The sequence below is a fragment of the Aythya fuligula genome, chromosome 1 (assembly GCF_009819795.1).
Source record: "Aythya fuligula isolate bAytFul2 chromosome 1, bAytFul2.pri, whole genome shotgun sequence".
Lineage (NCBI taxonomy): Eukaryota > Metazoa > Chordata > Aves > Anseriformes > Anatidae > Aythya > Aythya fuligula.
The window spans coordinates 7,217,219-7,240,014 of record NC_045559.1 but is presented as its reverse complement, the minus strand read 5'-3'; the positions used below and the strand labels follow the sequence as shown (position 1 = coordinate 7,240,014).

The following is a 22,796-nucleotide window of genomic DNA, read 5'->3' as shown; positions in this document are numbered from 1 at the left end:
TGGAGAGGACTCTCCCCTCAGCTGTGCTGGCTCGGTGTTAGGGACATCGGCTTGCCAAGTTGCAAGCTATAGGGTCTGTAAGTTATATTTGTCTCCCTGAAAAAAAAAAATAAAAAGAAAAAACCTTACATTTGTTCTTCTTAAGAATAAAGTAAAAGAAACCAAGCAAGCCTTTTACACTTCATTCTCACCCCTTATTTTGAAGCCAGGAAGAGAGTTTAATGAATGGAGTCATCCCAACGTGCACAGCAGGGCAGGAACATGTGCATGATGCCCCAGCCCCTGGGATGCCCACGGAAGGAGGCTGCACCATGCATCAGCCTCCTGTAGCGGCCGGGATATTGCACGGGATGGGCACCAGCTGCTGAGCAGCTCTAAGGCAAAAGCACAGAGGGATTTGACTGTGGCGATGGGCTTCTCTTGGTTGACAGGAAGAACCATTTTTGGATTAGTTTGGTTCCCTCTTTTGATGGCATTTCAGGAGTAAATGTCTAATCAGAGTACCTTTCCCATTAAGCTTTCCCTTCACTTCTTCCCCAACCCATCTTGGTAGCAGGCAGGGCATGAACAAGCCAATTATTTGGGGCCCATTCCAGGATTCTCTTCATTACTCCTTTGATTTTTCTTGCCTTTTGAGTGCCCAGAGTGTTTATACAGAGAGGTCATATGTACTAACGAGCTTTAAAGATGAGGCAGCACACTCTGCCTTCCTCACTTGGTCCATCTCATAGGGACAGGGCTCCCCATTCCACTGCTCCCCTCTGCTCTTCTCATGGGCAAAACCAAACCAGGACCTGGATATGGCAGATGTGAGCCAAACGTTCCCAGAGACCGAGGTGGCCCCTCAATATATTTTCAGGATTTTCTTGAATCATTCAGCAAACGTCTCCGAGATACGGAGACTCCCGGTCAGGCACTTTGGGTATGATTCAGAGCTTGTCACAAGCATTTTGCACAGCTCTAGCTCTTGGGCTTTAGAGAACGGTTTTAAAGCACTTTGTAATCCTTTCCCTGAAAAACACTATGGAGGCAGATAGCATGAATTATTATTTATTTTCACTGTGTGGACAGTTGATCAGTGGCAGATGTTTCTAATTGCATTAAGCAAGTGGAAATAATGAGAATTAGATAGCAGATTCTCCGGGAATTTACATTTAGATTGGGTTACATTTTGCTATTAAAATAGCAAATTCAACGTCAGATGCACTGGCTCTTCAGGAGAAAGGGGGGCTGATCATTTTTAATTATTATTTGATTATTCTAAAAAATGAGCTGTGTTACTGTGCTTAAAAATATTTGACTCAAGGGAATGATTTAATAGGTGTGTCTCCCGAGAAAGATGTGGGACAGTGAAGCTGTTCACCAGCCAGCATTTCCTCCACCCTCCAATTCTGCTCGGATTGAAGGGCAGATGAAAAATAAGGGACCCTGGGCGGCCGCAACCCCTATCCCAAAATGTTGCTGAAAAATTTGGCGATGCCGGGATTGGGCTCAGCTGAGCCGCCCGCATCCCTGACAAATTGAATCAAGGGGCACTGACGGGAGACAAGCCTCATGTCCCCACCCAGGCACCACGCTATGCTGAGCTTGGCAGGATTTTGGGGGTGATTTTCTCCCCCGAGCCGATGGCAGCCGAGGAGCAGGACTTGGTGTGGGGAGGAGCAGCATCCGCTGCCTCCAAACGACACGTGTATGACAGCCATCTCCCGCTTCGTGCCAAGAGGAAATGAGCTGTGTTTCAAACCGCTGGAGGTTTTCCTCTGGGGGCTCTCTTGCAGCATTTTTTTTGTTTTGTTTTGTTTTGTTTTCTCTCCTAGATTTCAAGTTCGGCTTCAGACACTGAAATGTGTGAGTCCCCTGTCAGCAGAGAGGGGATTTATGTGCGGTGCAGATTATTGTATGTCTCTGTTAAGTGCAGAATCCAGGCTATGATATTCTTTTAACTAACTAGCTGGCTCAGCTTTTTATTTTTCTTTTTTTTTTTTTTTTTTTCCTTTTGCTTAATGAGAGCCTTATCCCAAACTCCTTGAAGTCAGAGAGTCTGTCTATCAGGTTCAGTAGGCTTTGGATCAGATTTCAAATCACTGATTCATTATTAATTACACATCTGGGACTCCCTTTTCAAAGAGTTCATTGTTAAATAAATTCACTTTTAGACATTACAGACTTGGCATTCTTGTGCATTTAAGAAAATTCTGGCAAACCAGCCAAGAGCCATAGGCCAGCTTCTCTTCTGGTATTGATGGATGAGTCTCTACTGAACAGCAGTGGCTTACACTGCTCGGATATAATATATCTCTTCACTCTCATTTAACCACTTTCCATCTAAGACCAGGTCTGCATTTGAAACTTCTGCCTGCCTAGTACCGTGGCCTGTGGTTTCTCCTCACTTTTCTTTAATGTTTCACTTCTTGTAAGGGTCCCTTTGTGGATTTGGGCACTACAGGGCAAAATATCTTTGCCAGCTAGTTTCTTTTCTCTTTGAAGAGCTACTGGCATCTCCTTCCCAGGACAAACTGCAGCTGCATCTTTAGAGCCTCCTGACAGAGCAGGCGGGCAGGCAAATGTTTTCCAGATCCCTGTGGCAAGAGGAATGGAAAATGTCTTTCTAAAAATATTGTTTCTTTCCTGTAGTCCTTAATAATCTAGTCCGAGTCCAGCCACTGAGACATTAAAATGACCAAGGAGCAGGTCTGGAAGTTCTGTTTACACAGAGGGATCTTGTTTTGGGGGGAGATGTGCAAATATTTTCCTACTGAAGTCAGTTCAACAAGAGTCTAGGCCTGAGGTGAAAAACCAGGGCACGCTACCGTGAGATTTAATGGCACGTGATGTTCCTCTTCAGCTGAACGCACAGCACCCAGTTTCTAAGGCTTGCACTTAATCTCCAACTGCTTAAGTTATTTGGAAAAGAAAATCAATGGAAACGCGGTTCCCACCAATTAAAAAATGAAGCTCTGAGTGTTTATTGAAGGCACAGGCATCCTCTCGGTCCATGCCTTGCTTTCAATGCAAGGGATAAAAATCACCTCATTGATCACATCATCATTGCAGAACAGACAATGAAGCAGGAAGGAGTGTGTCGCTGCGGCACAGGAACCCTTCAGTAGTCAAATTCCCCACTGTGAGTCAGATCTCCACCCTGTTTTATCACAAAGAAAGACAAAACCCTCCCTCTGCCCCAGTTCACCTTCCTCAGGTTTGCACAGATCACATCAAATACGATTATTCTGCACAACCTTGCGTATGATGTACAGCTCTTTCCAAAACTGCAGCCCTTCAGCATTAGCAATGATGAAGCCACTTATTTACTCCTCGTGGTAGGACCAGGTGTTGGGGTGGTTTGCAGAAGAAGGGCTCCAGCATCCCCCAAGGGTAGACAGCCCCAGTCTTGCCCACAAGGGAAGCATGGCCTCAACACAGCCGTGGTGAAGGACATCGTTCCCTGGATCTGCTCGTGGAGGGACGTGCTGGGGCTGCAGGCACAGTCCTCACACAAGGAGAGTGCTGGCTGCAGTGTAGGGTTTGGGTCAGTGCCACATGAAGCCATCTTCACGATCCCTGCAGTGCTGAGGAAGCTTTTTGATATTTTAAGGGACCGAGAGCCATGCTGTCCTTGGGATAAAGCTGACTGTTCATTTTGGCAGCGTGTCCCACATCCCACAACTCCAGCTGACTCAGCCCATGGCGAGCAGATCTCTCTGCCATGCCTCCAGCCTGCTCTGCATTGTTCATGAACAGAAAATGCCCCAAATGTCCCTGTGGGGACACCAAGCCTCTGGGCAGGCATATGACATTTCACCTCAGAAAACAGACCACCGCTGTAAGTCAATCCCAGACTCAAATCAGTGGGTGAGGACCACCAGGGCCAGTTACAGACCCTCTCCTCAACCTTCGCTCTGCAAAGACAGCAGAAAATGAGGCAGCCAAGGATTGCCTCTACCTGAAACAGAGGCTCCTGGAGTGTGTATAACCAAGTGGGTATAACCAATTCTGGCCATTCCCCTTCCTCCAGGCTTGGACACGCTCCTTCCCTCAAGCATGGGTAATGGTGGAGCTGGTATCAGCATCACCCCCTAGATCCTTTCCCTCTTCCAATATTATACACTTGTCCTCCCTGTCCCTCTTCCCATTACCAGCGACGGGATGACTTCTTTTCAGAAATCAAATTGCCTTTGTTTGCTTCCTACCCCTCCCACTTAGAAAACCCTTCCACAGTTCTCCATAAAGTCTCCAAGCTTCTCCTTCCACGGTTCATTACATTTATTGGCTAATTCCGCTATCGCCCCAGTCCACGGGTCATCATCCACATTTGTATGCTTTTACATTTTCCAATTATTTCCTCAGTCGCAGTTCATCACTAACAGTTTTTACCCTGCCTGAGTTGTCTCCTAATCACTCCATCTTATTTCTTCTTTATTTTTTTCTACGTGGAAAATAGATTTTTTTATTTTATTTTATTTTTTTAATAAAAGAAGCTGACTACTTTTGTCTGGTCTAGAAGCGTCATTCATTTTACCCTCCTCCTTTTTAATGGGCCTGGTTTATCACCGGCACTTCTTTGCACAAATATCAGGGGAAATAATCCTTTCTCATCCCCCATTAATTCCTATGGTGAGCAAGTATTAGTTTGCTTGCTTCCCTTTCGAGCTGCAGCCAATTATCAGTACTCTCTCTTGTCTTCTCCTTTATTTATGGGGGTCACTGTGTGACGATGGTGAGTCTGCGGTCGGGAAATGAAGCCCAATGTCAGAAAAGAAGCTCATCCCCTTCTTGTCCACCACCAGATTGTGTCTTCGAGAGTGTAAGGAGCAGAGCTGCTTGGAGGGGCGGTGGTTTGAGATGTGCACCGTGCACCAGGATGGTCCCCGTGCTTCGGCTGTGCTGTGTTCAGTGTTCCCCGTGCTAGTTCTTCAGGTATCACAGGAGAAATGACTGATAAGTATGGACTGAAGGAGGTCAGCGGGCTGATTTGCAGTTTTTGTTCAAGGGAGTACTCTCTTGCTTGAGGCACAGAAGGGATGCAGGAAGATTTCCAAGAGAAGCCTTGAGGTGGGCAAGGCCTAGGCCCGCGGCTTCTCGCAGTGGAGGTGCTGATATCTGTGTCAAATAAAGGAGAAAAATCCCATGTTTTCTCAATTGCAGCAGCCTCAATCTGTTCTCGTGTCAGGTCTGCACGTGTGTAAATAATGGCTCTTCTCTACCAAATTCCTCAGAAGTGAAATCTGTTAAGTTCAGCAAGGCCCCACGGTAGACTAACAACGATCCCAGCACACACATGTGTACCATTCCACATTTAAAGCAGCGAAAAAGAGCATTAACTGCGTCTTTCTTCAAGTATCAGGGGGCTGCTTTAGTTTTATAAGCCCACAGAAAATTCAGACCACCCAGAAGTGGAGGCAGGACTTGTCTGTGCCCAGGGTTTCTGTCCCTTTTTTTGGTGACAAGTTGTTGGCTTCCCCAGTTCCCCTCGAAATAAGCATGGTTTTATCACTATGGTTTTGTCTTGCAGGACAGGTGTGTTAGACCCCTCCTCATAACCCACAGGAGTCACAGTCTCTTAGCCATCACACTGGTGAACCCAGGGGCCACGCTCATGCAAGGGAAATTAGAGTCCAGACTATCTGTGGGGATGCAAGCAGAGAAGCACTGAGTTATTGTGCCGTGGGAGCTGGACCTATGCAAAGCATCATTCCTTTATTCAGCTCCGAGGTTTGAGTCCTTTATGTAGCAATCCCATTTCTTGCTGTCTCTGACCAGTCAGCTCCCTGGAGTGTCTGAGTTTTGCCACCAGGCATTAAGCATTGCAGCCAACATCTGGCAAGTGAGGTTCAGCTTCTCTCTCCTGCCTTTCCCAGGGGAAGAGCTGTCCGCCCGATGTGCAGTATTTTCATGGCGTGTTTTGTGTTTAGGTTTTAAGCCAGAAGCTTTAGGTTTTAAGCCGTGGTATATTTTTAATATGGCAACTGTATATACCACAGGTGATTAAATTGATGAGAAGATCCAGGAAGACCCATACAGTTCAACTCTAAGCTCGTTAGAGAGGGAGTATCTCATATTGCTGTATATTTGCAGAATCTAACAATGGAGTCAGCTCTCATGACTACATCCCTAGGTACCAGAACAGATAAAGACAGATGCACAAAAAACATGCATCCGTTATCCTTCTGAAGGCATCCCCCTTCCCCACTCCCAGCACATCAGGACATAGCTCTCTTTAATTAGTCTCTCTGCCCTTACAAATGGTGTGTAGGATAAAATGGGAAGATCTAATTCTATGCTTCAGACCTAGTGTTATCATTTATTTTATTTATTTTAATTGCCATTGGGTATGCGAAAATCTGAACTAGCTTGTCATGATTCATAAGATAGTCTTTTAGGTTTTCCTGCTTTTTTAATAAATGATTTTAATGTGTTTAGAAAACGTGCTACAAAAAATAAGCATTCACTTACCTTATCAAACACTTTCAGCAATGAAGAAGTGACTTTGAGTCATGATGGAAATAAACATCCTTATTCAGGAGAGATTTTTAAAAAGCAAATAGAACGTAAGAATGCTGCTAAGCTTATGTGTCTTGGGAAATTATTTTTTTTTCTTTTCCACATCAGCAATAAGAGACCGAGAACATTTCCAAGCACCAATTTCTGTAGGCTGGGTGAGGGAGATGGACATTTCTACACTTGATTTGAAACTGGATGAACTAGAGCGCTTCAGAGGTTTACAGTCAGAAAGAGAAATGGATTGTGTGAGCTGTCCAATTTCATTATGTGCCCCAACCAAAATCTGTCTTTAATGTTTGATAGAATTATGATCAAATATTTCAAAATAAAAAATGCTGACCTCCGTAAAAATTGTTGTTGACCTTGTCAAGGTAGCTTTAATACTTTGAAGGAAAACCAGCAACCTCTCAGTGATATAAAACTTCAACAGATGCTCCCAAATCAGAATATATATAGAAGGCAGCTGGTTATTCACACTGACCGAGCTCTTATCAAACCCTGTTGTCAGCTGAGTGTGAAATGGATTCCTGCCACTGAAAGTTGGCTCTGAAACTCGCTTCATGCTCAAAGTTTGATTTGCCACGTGTGATGCCGTTGGGAGGCTTAACACACAATTGATTTTCTTGCAGCCGTTGACTACCCTTTTGCAAAATTATACAGATCTCCAGGAACTGAAAGGCGAGCACACGCGAAGACCCAAAATTCTTTAAGCCAATCATTTATGAGACAGATTATCTGCATAAATTTGTCATGTCTGAAGTGCTTTCTCAAACTAGGCCATATAACTTTCAACCCAGCATGCTGCAAAGAATGCCATATCCATGTCTTTTCTCCTCTGCGTTTAGACAAGGGTTTGAACCAAAGCCCTGTACACAAACCCTCTTAAATCCACAGCATGTGCAATTTACATCTTGAGCTGCTTCAATTTGTATTAATTTAGCACCGATCTCCAGTTGGAGTGTTCCATCTCATCTGGGCTCTGTATACATCACTGCTCTATGTCATGCACAAAGGAAAGTGAAAAATCCTCTGCAGCCTCCAGTTCAGTGATAAAAACATCAGATATGCTCACTCTCACTTCATTCTTTGCTTGTTTAAATTGATTGCAGATAACGGCAATGAAATCCCAAATTCAGTCACTGTCTCTGCTAGCATGGCCCAGTGGCAGCCTCTGCAGGTTAGGTGCCTTTGTGCTGCAGAACCCACACAAGTCTCTGTTGCTTGGCCAGCTTGGGGTGCCCTCCACTGTGCGACCAAACCAAGGGAAGGGGACAAAGCCTCGCGCTCTGCCAGCTGGATTGAAGACAGCATTGTGCAGGGCTGGCTGGCTGTGGTTAGGTGACAGGCAGAAAGGCTGGGATGTGCTGTGCATGTCTGTGCTGTGTCTTGTAATCTGTGGAAAACATTGCCACAGAGCCTGATACCACGTGAGCTTACTATTCTGGTTTAGGAATATGTGTAGTCTGGGTTGGTTCAACTCATTGTGACAACTGATGGCCGATTTGAGCCCATCCTTTCTCTTACTTTGCTCAGAGGGGAGGAAAATCAATGATTTTGTCAGTTTTAGTGGATGAAGAAAGTCAGAACTTGCTCACTGGCTCATGGGCTGGGCTTGTATCCACCTAGCTAAGCTCTTTTGCCCTAGAATGAGGTGGGTGGATCGATACCAACATCTAGATATGGTTCCTGGGCAAAGTTATCCCACAAAAGGTGCTCGGGCATTGTCTAGGAGAACAGAACTGGCAAGTGATGGCCGTGCAAATGATGCTTCAGACTGGAGATAAGCCAAGTCCACACCTTCCTCAGTTTCCTGGTACTGACATAGCCAGGGCTGCTAAATCATGGGAATGGGCATGCCAAATAAACCCAGTCCCAGTTATCTGGAGAACAGGTGAACTGGGAGATGCTTAAAGCCACCGTGACCTTGAAAATAGTGTTTTGTTTTGAGTGAGAGATGTTTCTGTCTTCCACTTATCTGAAACCGATGGTCTCCAAGCAGGGCAAAGTCTTCCTGCATGTGGGTATCTTCCTCCAGCTCTGCGAATCTGTTGTCCATACGCTTTTCATTTATAGCTGGAAATCCCACAGATGTTTCATGCAGAAGGAAATGGGAAGCTCTTCAATAGATCATTAATGAGTTCAAGACATTGACAATGATTTGTGCAAGCGAATCCAGCCATTGTAGCTGTGAATGTTTTTATCTGCTCTGTGGGAAGTAAATTTGCTTGAAAGCTGGCTGTTTGGGTTCACAAAAGTGGGCACCTTTTTTGTACCAGCCCTTCTGAGTTAGTACCTCATAAATTTGCCCCAAACTCCCTGAAAGCTCAAAGAAACTCTCAGTCAAAACTGTCAAAGTTGGGATGGATTTTCATCAAAGCCAGACTAATCCACAGATCACAGCCCCTGACAATAACTATAAAATCTTCCGTGGAGTCCAGTTTAGTCCCCTGAAAACACAGCATTTGCTCGAGTAAACACGTAGCAGGGCAAGCAGCCAGCCAAGCTCATCTTCAGGATTGCCTTGTAAAGGACAAACCGGATTTGACATTGTGCTACGTTTTGGGAGAAACCCAAAGAGAGATAGTAGGGGAAGGATCTGTTTCCTCCAACCCTCTGAAAACAAACCTAGAACGTTTAAATAAAGGATAATAAAAGTTGCATGCCCAAATTGACTCGGGGCAACTTGTAAATTTGCTCCAGTGGTGTTTTCATGGTTGACTGGCTGAGCCAGCAGTGACCTTGGCAGAGCTACAAAAGTAATTCTGACATCAGTTAGCATAAGGAATTCCACGCTTTCCATCAACCCCCTCCTAAAAAGCCAACTGCTTGCCCACGCAGACTGGGCTTCCTTCTGCGTTTGGCCAGACCTTCTCACCCTGCTTCTGGCCAGCATTCAGCTGCAAAGGACTCGAGGGGGGGCTGCAGTGCTGAGCTGAGGGCACGGACAAGGAGGAAGGGCCGTGAGGTGGGAAGGGAGTGTGGAGGAGAGGAGGACCATATCTAGTATGCTTCTGTGGGATTTGTCCATGTATTGCCCAAACCAGTGGATAGAATAGCTACCAGACAAGCACGTGATGCATATTACCTTGCGCAACAAACCTCCTTTGCTGCCCAGAAAGTTTATCAAGGGGCGATGCTGGGATTTGGGCCACTCGCCTCTAATTCTCAGGCCTTTGGAAATCTAGTGCAAAGGGCTGTGTGTGTGCACAGATCAGCTCTCTGGCATATGAGGGGTACATTGAGACAGCAGAACTGGCCGAGATGCTCCGTGAGGGTGATGTGTGCCCAGCCAGCACTCCCAAAATACACAGCAGAGATATCCAGGCTCTTGGGGGACCCCAGGCAGGAATACCTGACGGTGTGCTCTTCCTGCTGGCACACCAGACCACAAAACTCAGCTACCAACTTCTTCTAAAGTTCTCCCACCTGCATCTCTTTGGCCTTTCTGCTCTATGTGGGAATGGGAGCTGCTTCCAGCTGGGCTAGGAGGAGGTGGAGCAGGCAGAAGGGGGCAGAGGGAAGCACCGAGGCTTTTGTCACGCATGAGAGACAGGCCTGAGCACGGGGCTGTGAAGACAGGCAGATTTCCCATCCCAGCACCAGCGACAGCTGGCTGGGCTTTTCAGATGCAGTCACCTGAAAACGCTGTTGGAGTTACAGGGCCATACAGTGGGCAACAGACGAGGAATGGGGTCACTGGGCACCCACGCGGATCCAGCTGAATGGGGCCGGCGTGCAGCTGCCTCTGCACCGGGTGACAAGGGGAGGAGGGATGCTACAGACCCCAAAGTGTCTTTTTCCTCCAACTAGCTGCTTCTCATTCAGGCTTTGACCTGAATTTGCCATGCAGATGTGGCAAACTCACGCTTTCTCTGCCTACAAAAATATTTAAGCAGATTCACGTTGCTAATATGTAGGGGAATTAGAGGTTGTCAGCAATGGTTTCGAAATTAAGCTATGGAGTGTCAGGTATTAGCTGAACTCAGAAATGCAGCTATCTGTGAATATTGCTAAGGCATCTTGTCAGTAGGGTGTTTCTAATCCTTTTACCAAACAGGCTTTTTTTAAAAATCTTGAGGATTTTTTTTGTCTTTGTCTCTCTGACCCTAATAAATCTAAATTCCCACAACTTGTGGGTGTTGACTTTCCAATAAAAACGTCAGTGGCGCTCTGTCAGCACCCTCCACGCTCCCGAGGAGGTAGCTAGAGGCAAGTTGTCTCATTTTCCTGAATAAATGAAGGAAAGAGACTTGAGAGCCAGCCGCTGACTCTGGAACGAGGTGCCGCGTATGCCAGCAGGAGCGGTGCTGCCATCGCCAGCCCCTGATGCTGACAGGGTTCAGCTGTTTCGTGATAAAAAATAAAGCATTCCCTCCCCGGGCATCTTGCGTTTCAATGAATAATTTTTCCCGTAACTATATCTCAGCCTGGCTTAATTATATGCACTCCATGTATTGACGTGGAGTCAAGAAATGGATGGTCAATCCCATAAGGGGAATTTCAAAGCCAAAGCCCCCAAAGTCCCCAAGCCTTCAGCCTGAGCGATTTTGTACAACGCTATTGTGCTGTATTTGGATGAGACAATAGCTGAAAGGACCGTTATTTAGTATTTACACATTACTATGGAAAGACTTGGGATTTTTCTTTCCTCCAAAGTGCACGGAATGTGTTAAACTAGAGGATGATGGAGCTGTTGGCAGAACCAATTTGGCAAGAAGAGACTTGGCAGTGGGTGACAGCTCGGCAGCCCCTGGATGGGAGATTTCAGAGCTTCGTGCACATGAAGGTAGGGATGGGAGGGAGTTATCGTCCGTAACACATCACGGGGAGATGCTCTGCCTCATGCATGGGGTTGTACGTGAGCTGCTGGCCGAAAGCAGATAAGGCTGCTGGCCACTGAATAACCAATGCCTCGAGAAACAGAGCGGGATCACAAAGGGTCCAAGCGGGCATCTTCACTGCCCTTCTCACTGCGGTGCTGCAGCATTGCTCTGTGGCTGTTTTTAGCAGCTGATCTAATTCAGTGGGGGCACCTGGACATTGCTTCATTAGCACATTATAAGGGGTGGCGGAGGGGAAGAACCGTGCGTTGAGTCACCACTTTGCACTTCTGTTTCCTCCTGACTGCACCGCCCAAGGCTCGAGACAGACGAGAGCTGCTGCTGGCTGCCGATGGAGCATGGCACCCTGAGGCACGTGAGCCCCAATGCTGCTCGGGGCATGGCCCAGGCAGGAATTACTCCGTGTCCATGCAAATTGCTCCTTTTTCCACCTCACCCATCCAGCTGATGGACAGGTTGCACCACACCCCCCAGCCTACATTTCAACTCGAGCCACCAAACAGATGTTTTTCAAGTGCCCAACCTTTGGATGGTAGTGAAATCAGACCAAGTCAACATGACTCAAGAGGCTGTTTTGGGCCAGACACACTTCACAGCGTGTCCTACAGACACCAACCTGTTGCCAGACAGCATCTGCTCTATCTGTGCTCATAAATAATATAAGTTGGGGCTTACTGGTGGGGTTCAGAGCCCTGTGGCACAGCTCTTTGGTGTATGCATGCCTTCAACTCCCTGAATTTTGAGGATGCCACTGTTAATGCCACGAGGAGCTGAGATGTTTATCCCAACACTGGAATAAAGGCTGAGCATGTGGGTTTTTTGGTACAGCAGACAGCCTTTAGCATTGCAGCACTTGGCACGGCAGCGTCTCGGTCCTCGCTGCGAGTCCCCCCAGGAAGGAGACAGGGAGGGAAGGGCAGTGGATTTTTTAATCTAATGAAACGAGGCATTACTAAGCATGATCTCGTTACCTGCTTCCCACAGTTCAGCGTGTCTCTGAGCTGGCTGGATGCAGGCGGCGTGCGTCTGCCCACATGTTGAAGCCATGCCTTTCCTAGAACCCTCCTGCCACGGAGAATTAGGGAAAAGTGATGAAACGGGGGAGGGCAAGCAGACAGGCTCCTTTGGCCGTTAATAAAACAATAAAACATACTTTGTGTGTGCCCACATTTCCAGGGACGTACCAGCAGCTGCTAATACCATGTCATCTGGTTTTTATTCATGGCCCTGCCGGGCTGTGGGTAGATAATCTCGCTCCATAACTCACTCATTTCTAAACGTAATGGGAAGCTGTCAGGGAGAAACATGCTCCTCGGCCAGAAGTGGGCAGCCCGTCTCTCCTCTGAGGAAACAAGCAGCTTCGGAGCTCCTCGGGCTGCTCGAATCCCAGTCACACGGCTTTTTAATCATACTGAATCTTTAATGCTGAAGTGTTGGCGTTTCTGCCGTGTTTTCCACAACGGCTGGCAGAATGACCTGCTGGAGGTGTGGAGCGATCCTTGCATTTCTCGGGTTTTGCTGTACCCCTGGTGGGACTCGTGCCACCAGGCCTGTGGCCCCCAGGCCTCCTCAGGTGGTGGCACTGCCCTCTCAGGGCAGGATTTGGCTTGGGTTAGGTTTTGGCCTGGCTCAGGTTAGGTGTTTGAGGGATTTATCTTTAGCTGAGACCATCACCAAGTCCTTATGGACTTTGGGTCTGCTTTAGGACCAGATGAGCTGTCCTCAGCAGCAGTGTGTGCACAGGAGCACAGGGCCCTCAGGCCTTCCTCCTCTGGGGGCTCTTCTTCCCCCAGCCTCCTGGGACCACAAACCCCGTGGATTTTTCTATAAGAAACATCCGTCCCACATCATTCTTTATGTGTGTTTTTGCAGAGAGAGGCCTTCAGGAGGAGGGACCAGCAGGGGAATCCCTGGCTAAATAGGATTTCTCTGACAACTTACCCCTTTCATGAAAGCACACTCAGCCCTTGCTGCCCCAGCTGTAGGGTTTCTGTTGGTGTACCCTGTCCCAAGCTCACACCAGCCAACTACAAGTGTCCCGTTTCGCTTTTTCATAAAAGGTTTAGAGTTTAAAAGATTTAAAGTTTAGCTGGAGGACACCAGGCAGGCATGGATAGGAAGGAGATGAAGAACAGCAGTGCCCTGGCAGTTCCTTTTACCATGGATCCGGCTCTGCAGCAGGGAGGACACAATTCAGTGGCTGAATGCCACCCGTTATTCCTGATTTATACACAAGGGATTCACCAGCTGGCCTGCAGTGCCCTGATATATTAGCTGCAGCAGGTCCTGCACCCACTTCCTACTGATTTCCCTGCTCTCAGAGACCAGCCCCCATCTTCCTCAACGTGTCTGCAACGGGAGTTTTATTAATGCAAAATGAATATCCCTCTGGAAAATGAAGTCCAGAAATTAATAATGAATTAAAACAACTTGCCACAGGCATCGCTAATGAGCTCTTTGTCTGTGCAGCTGACATGAAAGGAGGTCATTGCTCAGCCGATCCCAGCAGCAAGCAGATTAACCGCTAACTTGGAGTGTGTGGCTCTCTCCTGAGACAGCGGGACGGGCTGCAGCTCGCTCAGTGCCTGTAGGGTTTTCCTGCCCTTATCCCTGCTCTGCAGGCTTGTCTTGAGGAGTCTTTGCTACCTGGAGAAGGCACCTCCCTCCACTCCCACTCCAAAGACTCGGATTGCCTATCTCTGTTAGGATACGGGACTCATCCTACAGGGAAGGACAGTAACATTGCAGAGCTTAAGAGCGGAGTGGAAAGTAATCTTGGAGGGGGCTAGCAGGGCTTAACTTCACCACTGTAAGCTTCTTTGGGGACGCTGGCCCCATAACTAACCTGGCACCGCTCCAGGGCTGTGTAGATGGAGGTATTGTACAGTAGCTATTGTTCCTCTCCCTTGTCTTGCCAGGTGAAGGGTTTTCCTCACTTATCTGGCACCATAGGCTTTGGGCACATCCCCACAGAAAGGGCACTCGTGCCATGCCAATCATCTTTCCAGGGTTTTTCCGGCAGCCAAATCTCACTCAGCAGAGAGAAGGAGGCAGCTCGTTGCATTTGCCCATCTTGTCTGGGGAGGTGACTGAAGGCTGCTCCTCACTCAATACCCAGGGAGGATGCCTGGGGAAAAGTTCTCTTTTCTGCTCTCTTGCAAAATTTGAAAGCTCAACCTATCCCCAACAAGAGCTTATTCCAGGCTTGGGCAATGCTGCTGTGTTTGAGGCATGCTTTTCCACCACCCTTGCCTTCTCAGGACACCCAGCAAGGCCGGTGGGTGGCTCGCTGCCCTGCTTGGAGCCTACAGACAGACCAGCATAGCTGGTGTGCTCCTTTTTTGGTGCCACTGAAGGGACCTAAGGGGACAAGGGAAATGACCACAGCCCCAAACCTGGTCTGCTCAGCTCTGAGCTCCATTTGGGAGCTAGCTCAAGGGTATGTGAAAGGTAATGCAGCAGGTAGTGTGCTCATAGCAAAGACTCCAGGAGCCCTGCCAGAGAAGTCTGACTTGGGAATGCCAATGAAGCTTGTTGCATGCCACCTCATTAATTATCCACCAGGCTGTTCTTCCTTTACAGCAACTCAGATATATTGCAGGGCTGCTTTAAGCTAGTGCTGCATTTAGGAAAGGCTATTGCTGTGTCAGGTACTGGAACAGCAATAGGGTTTAGGGACATTTTTGGAGAGAGGTTGAGAGTCCTATGAATCTGTTTGGAAGTACAGATCAGGTGTTTTTTTCAACTCAAACTGGGTTTGTATTTACAGGACAGGGTGATTAATTAGGACAGCAGGGTTCTCAGGTCCTCACCACTCTTTTTCTGCACAGCATCATTGTCTCATCTGCCTTTAACAACAGGTTCATGTCTGGGGTAACTCTGACTCAGCTGCTTGGCTGACTTGTTGGGGCAGCCAAGCCTGTGGATGGATTTATTTCCACCGAGGCTGCAGCACAGAGATTTGTAGACCAAATCCTTACAAGAGGTCAGCAGGGATCTCTGTGCCAGCTGTGCCAGTGCTGCTATTACCATTACAGCTCTGGGGTCTGGGGCTAGTACAGGTCTGTGGGATCACAGGAGCACCCACCTGGATCCTTTTTACCCCTGTTTGCTACCAGTGAGAGCTGGCACAAGAGCTCTGTTGTGGCCAAGACTTCACTAGCCCAGAAGAAAACACAGGAGCTCAGCAGAGCGGGTGGAGATTCGTAGGTAAAATTCAAAGAAGGTTTTGTAGGAAAGGCAGAATTGCCTTGTGATAGTAACACACCTTTTTATATATGAGGTGAGCAGTTTCTTTGAGCTTGGCTTTTATGCTCTTACCAAGGGTACTCTGAAAATGTGTTTTACTTTCCTTTCTTCCCACCGCCTACATTTTAGGATGCATCCTTCCCTGCAAATGACAAGCAATGCTGAATGGGAAACTATTTTGTTCTGTCGTTTACTCCTCATTTGGTCCTGTCACATCCTATCTTTTGGCATTGTGTATTTTATTAGTGTTATGAGAACGTATCTGTGCTGTGCATGTGAGAGTGGGTGTTTGAAATGTGCTTGCAAAGGTCCTTGATAAAAAGCTTTAACAACAAAATTATCAGAGAGGCATGAGTGAGCGGGTCATGGCAAATATGGACACGGGCAGGCAGCAGATCTTCTGCCTGCAGAGACCTTAAGCACTGAAGAGGTCAGAACCACCTGTTTTATATTATTTACCTCGGAGAGAAACTAGTGCTTGTTTCGAGGAGTTAATGTTGCTTGAACATTTAGCTTGAACACCAGAGGGAATATAAAACCAACAGCAGTGGAGCACCTTCAAGGACGGCATGTCCATCCAGAAGCACAGTATCATTACCCCAAATTTCTCTCTGTTAATCACTTTCTTTCATTCTTGTTTTCCAGCCAAAGCTTTTGGCCAAGGAGCTGCTTGACTTGGTGGCATCTCATTTCAACCTGAAGGAGAAAGAATACTTTGGAATTGCATTCACAGATGAAACGTAAGTGCAAGGAATCAAAGACCTAAGAGGAGTCTGTTAGATCATAGGAAATCCAGGGGAGTGTTGTCCAAAATGACCAGTGTAGAAGACCTCTGTATCCCAAGACCAACATCTAGATCAATGTCTACGGAGTGGACATCCCACTGATGTGTCCCCCAGACGTGTCCCACATCTGAGTCTGACCTGTATAGCCTCTCATTCTGAAGGCTGGAGGCCTCTCACAACATGTTCAGCATTGCTGCAAGTGTACAGGGACAGAAAAAATCCCTTCCTCATCCCATGTTTTTCTCACTGGAAAAATGTTAGCTTAAGCTCTTCTGAATTTAAGATCCACTCGCTAGTTCCAAGATGTTGTCAGACTGGCAAAACCTTTCAGTTAAAGTGTTAAGCAGGTTTAAAGGTAATGCTAATTTATTTCAAGTTAAAATAATAATAATAATAAAATAAAATAAAATAAAATAAAAATCTGATGTTTTAGATCCTAGATTAGAATGTCTTAAAAATGGGAAGATGAAAGCATGAGAAAGGAAAGGATTGCCAAATTTAACATGAAGGAAAAATATTTATAAATATAAAATTTCCATTAAAAATAAATAAATAAATAAAAGAGGATTTGACCTTGCCAGGAATCACACAAGAGCCTTACGGCTAAGCTGAACCAAAGAGCAGGCCTCTGCCACTGCAGGCACCTCAGGCAATGCTGGCTGCTCACCTTCAACCCCAGCTCCCAGAGTGCTGTGTTCACCATAAAACTTGAGTTTTTCTCTCACGATAGGACATTTATACCCCTTGTTTAAAAGGCATGTATAAAATTAGCACTGGGTAAACATTAAATGTTTGGCAAATGCTATGATTAGTCCTCGACTGTGACCTCCCAGGCCCTGCACAGCCCCTGTTTCTTTTTCCAGCTCTCTGTTTTCTCTCTGTAGACTTTCCTCAGCACCACATTTCTGTCCTGTAACTCCATCCACCCAATCCCACCCTAGTTTTCAGTAGGTTTTTCTATAAGATGAATCAGAAGGAAGCCCCACACACTTATATCATCTTAAAAGACAAGAGTGCCAAGCCAATGATGGGTTTTGGGGACAGCTGAGTCAGCAGCACGGCTCTCATGAGCCAGCTCCACTCCCCTGCAGAAGTGGCAGAGAAATGGAAATTATCTGCTGGAATAATGATTTGGAATCGGGTAATGAGAAGCTGCTGAATGATTGCACAGACATACCCACACTGAGCTGAGCCGTGATTGCCCCTCTAGGGACAGTTCCTTTGGCAAGCACCTGCCTGAGGCCATCTCAGGTCACGGCTCACATGGTGAAGGGATGCTCAGTGTCAGACAGGTGCAAAAAAAAGGACCTGAATCACAGGAAAGCCCAGAATCTGTCCCATTTCTCTGTGAGGCTCAGCCTTGTAGGAGATCTCCAGCCCAACACACATCAATGAGACTGGCCTCAAAGGAGGAACATCAGGAGACGCTGACAATTTATAAAGCAGGGGGAGAAAATGGCTTCACCAGTGTGTTATTTCTTACTGGAGACAGTGAGTTACTCAGTTGGCGCTGCCTGAGGGGTGCAGGGAAGCCCAAGCAGACTAAGAAATTAAAATTTTCTTGAAAAGCAAGAAACGTGTCAGACTGCAAAACACGGAGCAGCTGAGCAAGGCCCAGCTCTCAGCTGAGAGGAGTGGGGACAGGGCTCCCCTGAGAGTGCAAGGCAAGCTAACGAGGAGGTGTCGGCAACAAGGCAGAGTCCGGACTCTCCAGGGGCCTCCAGGTTTAACACAGAACAGCGTGAACAAGGATCTGGGTTAGCAATGGGAAGAAGCAGGAGAGGCTGACAGCAGCTGTCAAGGCCTAGCTCAAAGATGAGCAGCAGATGCAGATGGATGCACACTGACCAGACAGGATGGCAGAGCCTGAGGCATCCTCTCACTTGGTCACCTTCCCAACCTGTGGTCAAGATGAAGCACAACATATTTTAGCAGATGCTCAGCCAGCCCAGATGAAAGCTTTGGGAACACCCTCATTAAATCCAGCCAGCCCAATCCAGCAGCGGGTTGGTATATGCCAGCTAATATAAAGCTTGGCCTGCAGCCCTTCTGCTGCCCCGCCGTGACTCTCACCCTTATACTGAGACTTCCTCACTGCTGTGGCTGTAACACAAATAATATTTGCCTAATATGTCCTCCTCAACTGTAAAAAGCTTTGAGTAGAGTTGACACAAACAGCCAACTTTATTTGACTGAACGCAGCATTAAAAAAAAAATGATAGCTGGGGTGTTGGACTGGGTCTTGCAGATGGATGCCCCATGTCACCTTCAGGAAGTAAACTGGTCTGCCTGCACCTCAGATCCCAACCTGTAATGCGAAATGGAAGTGAAAAGAATTATTTTCTTCAAAACCAAGGAAAAAAAAAACAGTCTCTTATCATGTGTTTGCAGAGCACCGAACACAGCCCTATAACTGATACGGGCCAGAAACGCAAAGAGCAAGCTGCTAATTCTGTGACACAGCCCCTCAGGGGTTTCCTTCCCCCTGCTGATACCGTTCTGCTGATCTTTCATGTGCCTTCCCCGAAAGGTGCCCATAAGCAGCTGAAACAGGACAGGCTGGGTTCATAAATGTAATCTGGGGTTGGCTAAATTGCAAGTTTAGGAAGAAGAAAAGCCACTAAAGTATTAAATCAATTCTTCTATTTAAGAGTAAAAGCTCCATAAGAGTAATTTATTTAGAAATGATTTGGACTGGGGATTTCCATTCATTAGTTGCGCTCTATCATGACAACCTGAGAAGAAAATCAATAGGAACAACCTTTGCGTTGGCGACTTAATAGTTTCTTGTGATAATATAGGGTCGTTACCACGCTCACTGTGACTAAAATTAGATTGTCAGCCTATTACGGAGGAAAAAATAACGCCTCCTTTTTTAGTGATCATAGGAACGCTTTATGGTGTGAGCCATTAACTGAGGGAGAGCACGGGTCAAAAGGGTGTCCTTGCATAGCACGTGGGGCCAAGCTTCATGGGAAGCCAGCAGATCTATTTGGTGGTTGATTAAGAGTGAAAAGGAATGGGGAACGGGTTCAGCTGAGCATGAATCTGCACTAGCCGCCCTCTCCCTTAGCACCGGCCCTTGCAGCATTCATGGAGAGAAAGTGGTCAGGATTCCCCTTCTGTTTGGGGCCACACACGGGTTTTCCGTGTCTTCTGCTTGTCGTTAGACAGGAGTCACCTGCTCCGTGGAGAACAACCAACTTCTGCATCCCACTGCTCCCCCTCTCCGTGCACCCAGCCAAAAGCTGATCCACATCCTTTTGCTGATGCCTGTCCTGCCTTCATTACAGCAGATCCTGCAGAGCAGCTCCTTTAACTTCATAATTTAAAAGATAAAAACTGCAAGGGGCTGGGGCCCTAACTGTTTGTGTTACAGTTGTGCTAGAGGCTGCACTAACATGATAAGGGAATGACAGAGCCCTTGCTCATCCCAAGATCCTATGGCTCATGGGACAGCAAGGGAAGAGTATAAGAGGGAGAGCAGGGCACCAGGCTTCCTAGGAATAGCCTCATCTCCAGGAACTGGGGGAAAAACCTATTTGCACCCTCCAGCCATGAAGCAGAGCCAGAACTAGGGACTCAGATATCTCCCTGAGCTTTGCAACCCTTTCAAAAACATTTCTGTTGAAGGATGAAGACCTTAAATGAGAAAATCTGTGAGCTTATGGGTGGGGTTTTTTGTTCGTTTGTTTCTGCAGTGATTGATGAAAATGTAAAATAGCGTTTATGGTTTCTGTTACTTGACTTGGTCTGTCTCAATGTCCATTCAACTCAGTGAGTCTGACGCTGAAGGGGCGTGAGTTGGTTTATTGGCCCAAGTATCTTTATAACACAAATCAATGTGGACCCACTTCCCAGAAAAGTGGACATTAACCAGGAAATCTGTGTAAACAGATCCACCTGGAGGCAAAGTATTGATGCGCCACTCTTTTCTGAAAGCCCTGATAAAAGAAAACAGAAACCGCTGCTTGCAAATGACGATGCGAAAGCTGGGCACCAAAATCCATACTTGGTCTGTAACCTAAATGGACCCAGTTCCTGTTTCTAAAGGCAGTGATGTTTTGGCTATTGACACACCAGTTTAACTGCCAAGATGAGCACAACCAGCAGAGAAAAATGAGCTGGCTCCCAATAGCCAGCTGCCACATATGTCACCCAAAACTGTTTGCACCATTATTCGCAAGTACACTGACGTAAATACCTCAATGAGCAAATCAATGGAGATAATGAAACAAAAGCTACTTTGGGCCTCTAAATTGAAGTGTGAAGGAAACCCAGCTAGACATAGGCACGTACGAATGGGATCCCAGTGCAGGCTGCCTAAATTGGTCCGTGAATACTGTCGGGATTACTACATGCCTAGGGTTGTATGCCCTTACTCTTCTCTGTCCTACGTGGGATTGTGCTCCATGAATAGTTCTGCTGAAGACAGCACGACAGCTTCCAGAGCAAAGCGTTTTGTGGTATAACAGCACTGGAGCTCGGCTCCCCGATAAACCGCGTTCACGGGCGGATGCCAGGGACTGCTCAGGGCTGCTGTTCTGTACGTGCCACACATGGATGCTAGAAAACAAAGAGTTAGGTGACAATCTGCAGCACAGCAGCCCTCAGCGATGAAAGTTTGTAAGTGGAAACGGAGTACAGTGAGCGGATAGCTCCTGGCAGTGATTTAAGTGACCTTCCTCCTCTGAAGGAGCTTTGGATTTAAGCTCCGTGCAGATGAGAGCAATGAAACTCTCCAACCCAAAACTCGGTGGGCACTTAGCACGAGCGTTACCCACACCCACAATGTGTGCAGCATGCCCGTGTAACCTGGTATGCACACACACATGCAGGTATTTCTTTTTTTGATGGTATCAATCCGTCTCTTGGGGTAAAAGGCAGTGAGAATGAAAAGAGCAAGTCTTCAAAATGTAAAATACCTTGAAATTGCTTAGTGTTTTGTGCGCCGTGGCTTCTCAACACCTCATTGTATGTGTTTGGCAAACCCAGACATTCCTGTTGGACAAACATAGATGCAGACAACAAGTCCTTTGTCAACAAATCGGTCTTGGTCGGAGCCCGTGTGTAACGCCGTCAGCCACTGGTGGCTGCTGCTTTGGAGGCACAAATGCAGATGGACAGGTTCAGGATAAGATGCCAGGCTTAGTGTGACTTTGCCGTGCTCTGACAGTGTTTCACACTCTGTCCTACACGGATAAATGTGGCTAGGAAAGGGGGAGTGTGTCTAGTTTCAAGCCCCGTGTGTGCTATGGCCTTCACGGTTAATTTCAGCTTTTCTGATTCTCCTTAAAAGAAACATAATGGGAGTTCAGGCCACAAAAAAAAAAAAAAAAAAAAAAAAAAAAAAAAAAAAGTGGTAAGCAGGAAAAAGACTGGGTTTCAAGAAGAGGGATGCAGCCAGCCCATACACCCAGCCCCATTACCGGGGCCATCCTCACCCCGATCCTGGGCAGCACCTTTGTGCAGCACTGTCCCAGGCTGGGCAGACTTGCTGTCAGCAGAGACATCGATTAGCTGGGATTGCAAATCTGCATCATGGCCTTGGCACAGCTTTTCAGTAGCCAGGCTGCGAGTAGGTTTGTGTGCGCTCCTACACTGCTCAAGCTGCCTTTTACCTAGAGAAAATACATATATATATATATATATATATAAACTATTTATAAGATTTATCTAGAGAAAAAGCCTACTAAACGTTAAAATATCCCAGAGATAAACTTTATGAAACTACATACTTGATGAGTATATAATGCATGGGGCAAGAAATCTGCCCACCCTCATCTGCATCGCTGCAAGCCAGGGCAGCCGTCTGGAAACTCAGACTGAACCCAGGCGATTCAAAGCATCCTGAAATCGCTCCTTTCCCCTTTATTTATTTTTCTAGAACGGAGAGGGAGCTACAAATCTGGTTAAATTGCTAAAGAGCTGTTGTTGCTTAATTGCCAAGGGAGTTTCTCGGTTGCCCAAAGTACATGCGCTGCTAAGGAGTAATGGGCAGGCACTTGTGAAAGCCGAGTGTGTTTGCTGACAGAGTACATTGTTGAGGCTTGTGGCAACCCTAGAACTTAAATTAACACTTTTTTTTTTTCAAAGCAAGCTTTTTTTCTTCTTCTTCTTTTTTGGTGGTGTGAAGAATTAATCTCGAGGATTAGCGTGAGCTGGTGAATAGACACTGGAAGGGAGCTCAGGACATCTGAAATCCATTTCCTGCTTTATTTGCTGCACGATTCCCCCCCACCCCAAAAATAAAATACAATAAGAAAAAAAAAAAAAAAGATCACTTCAATTCTCTCTCCCCTTGCTTGTCTAGACAGCAGAGTGCTGAAGGCACGGGCTGCCTCTCCCTCTGGGTGAAATCTGCTCTGCCTGAAATCAATCGCAAAATGCTCACAGGATGCAGCCCTTGCATCACTGAAGG

At 46.8% G+C, this 22,796-nt stretch overlaps 1 protein-coding gene across 6 annotated transcripts in view; it reads left to right on the top strand.

Moving 5' to 3' along the window:
- Positions 1-22,796, top strand: part of FRMD4A (FERM domain containing 4A) — a 267,652-nt gene that overhangs the window by 156,716 nt on the left and 88,140 nt on the right. For all 6 annotated transcript variants that reach the window (XM_032183289.1, XM_032183296.1, XM_032183283.1 and 3 more), the window contains exon 3: positions 16,236-16,330. In XM_032183289.1, coding sequence (XP_032039180.1) covers positions 16,236-16,330 — 95 coding nt within the window. The remainder of the gene's footprint in view (positions 1-16,235; positions 16,331-22,796) is intronic.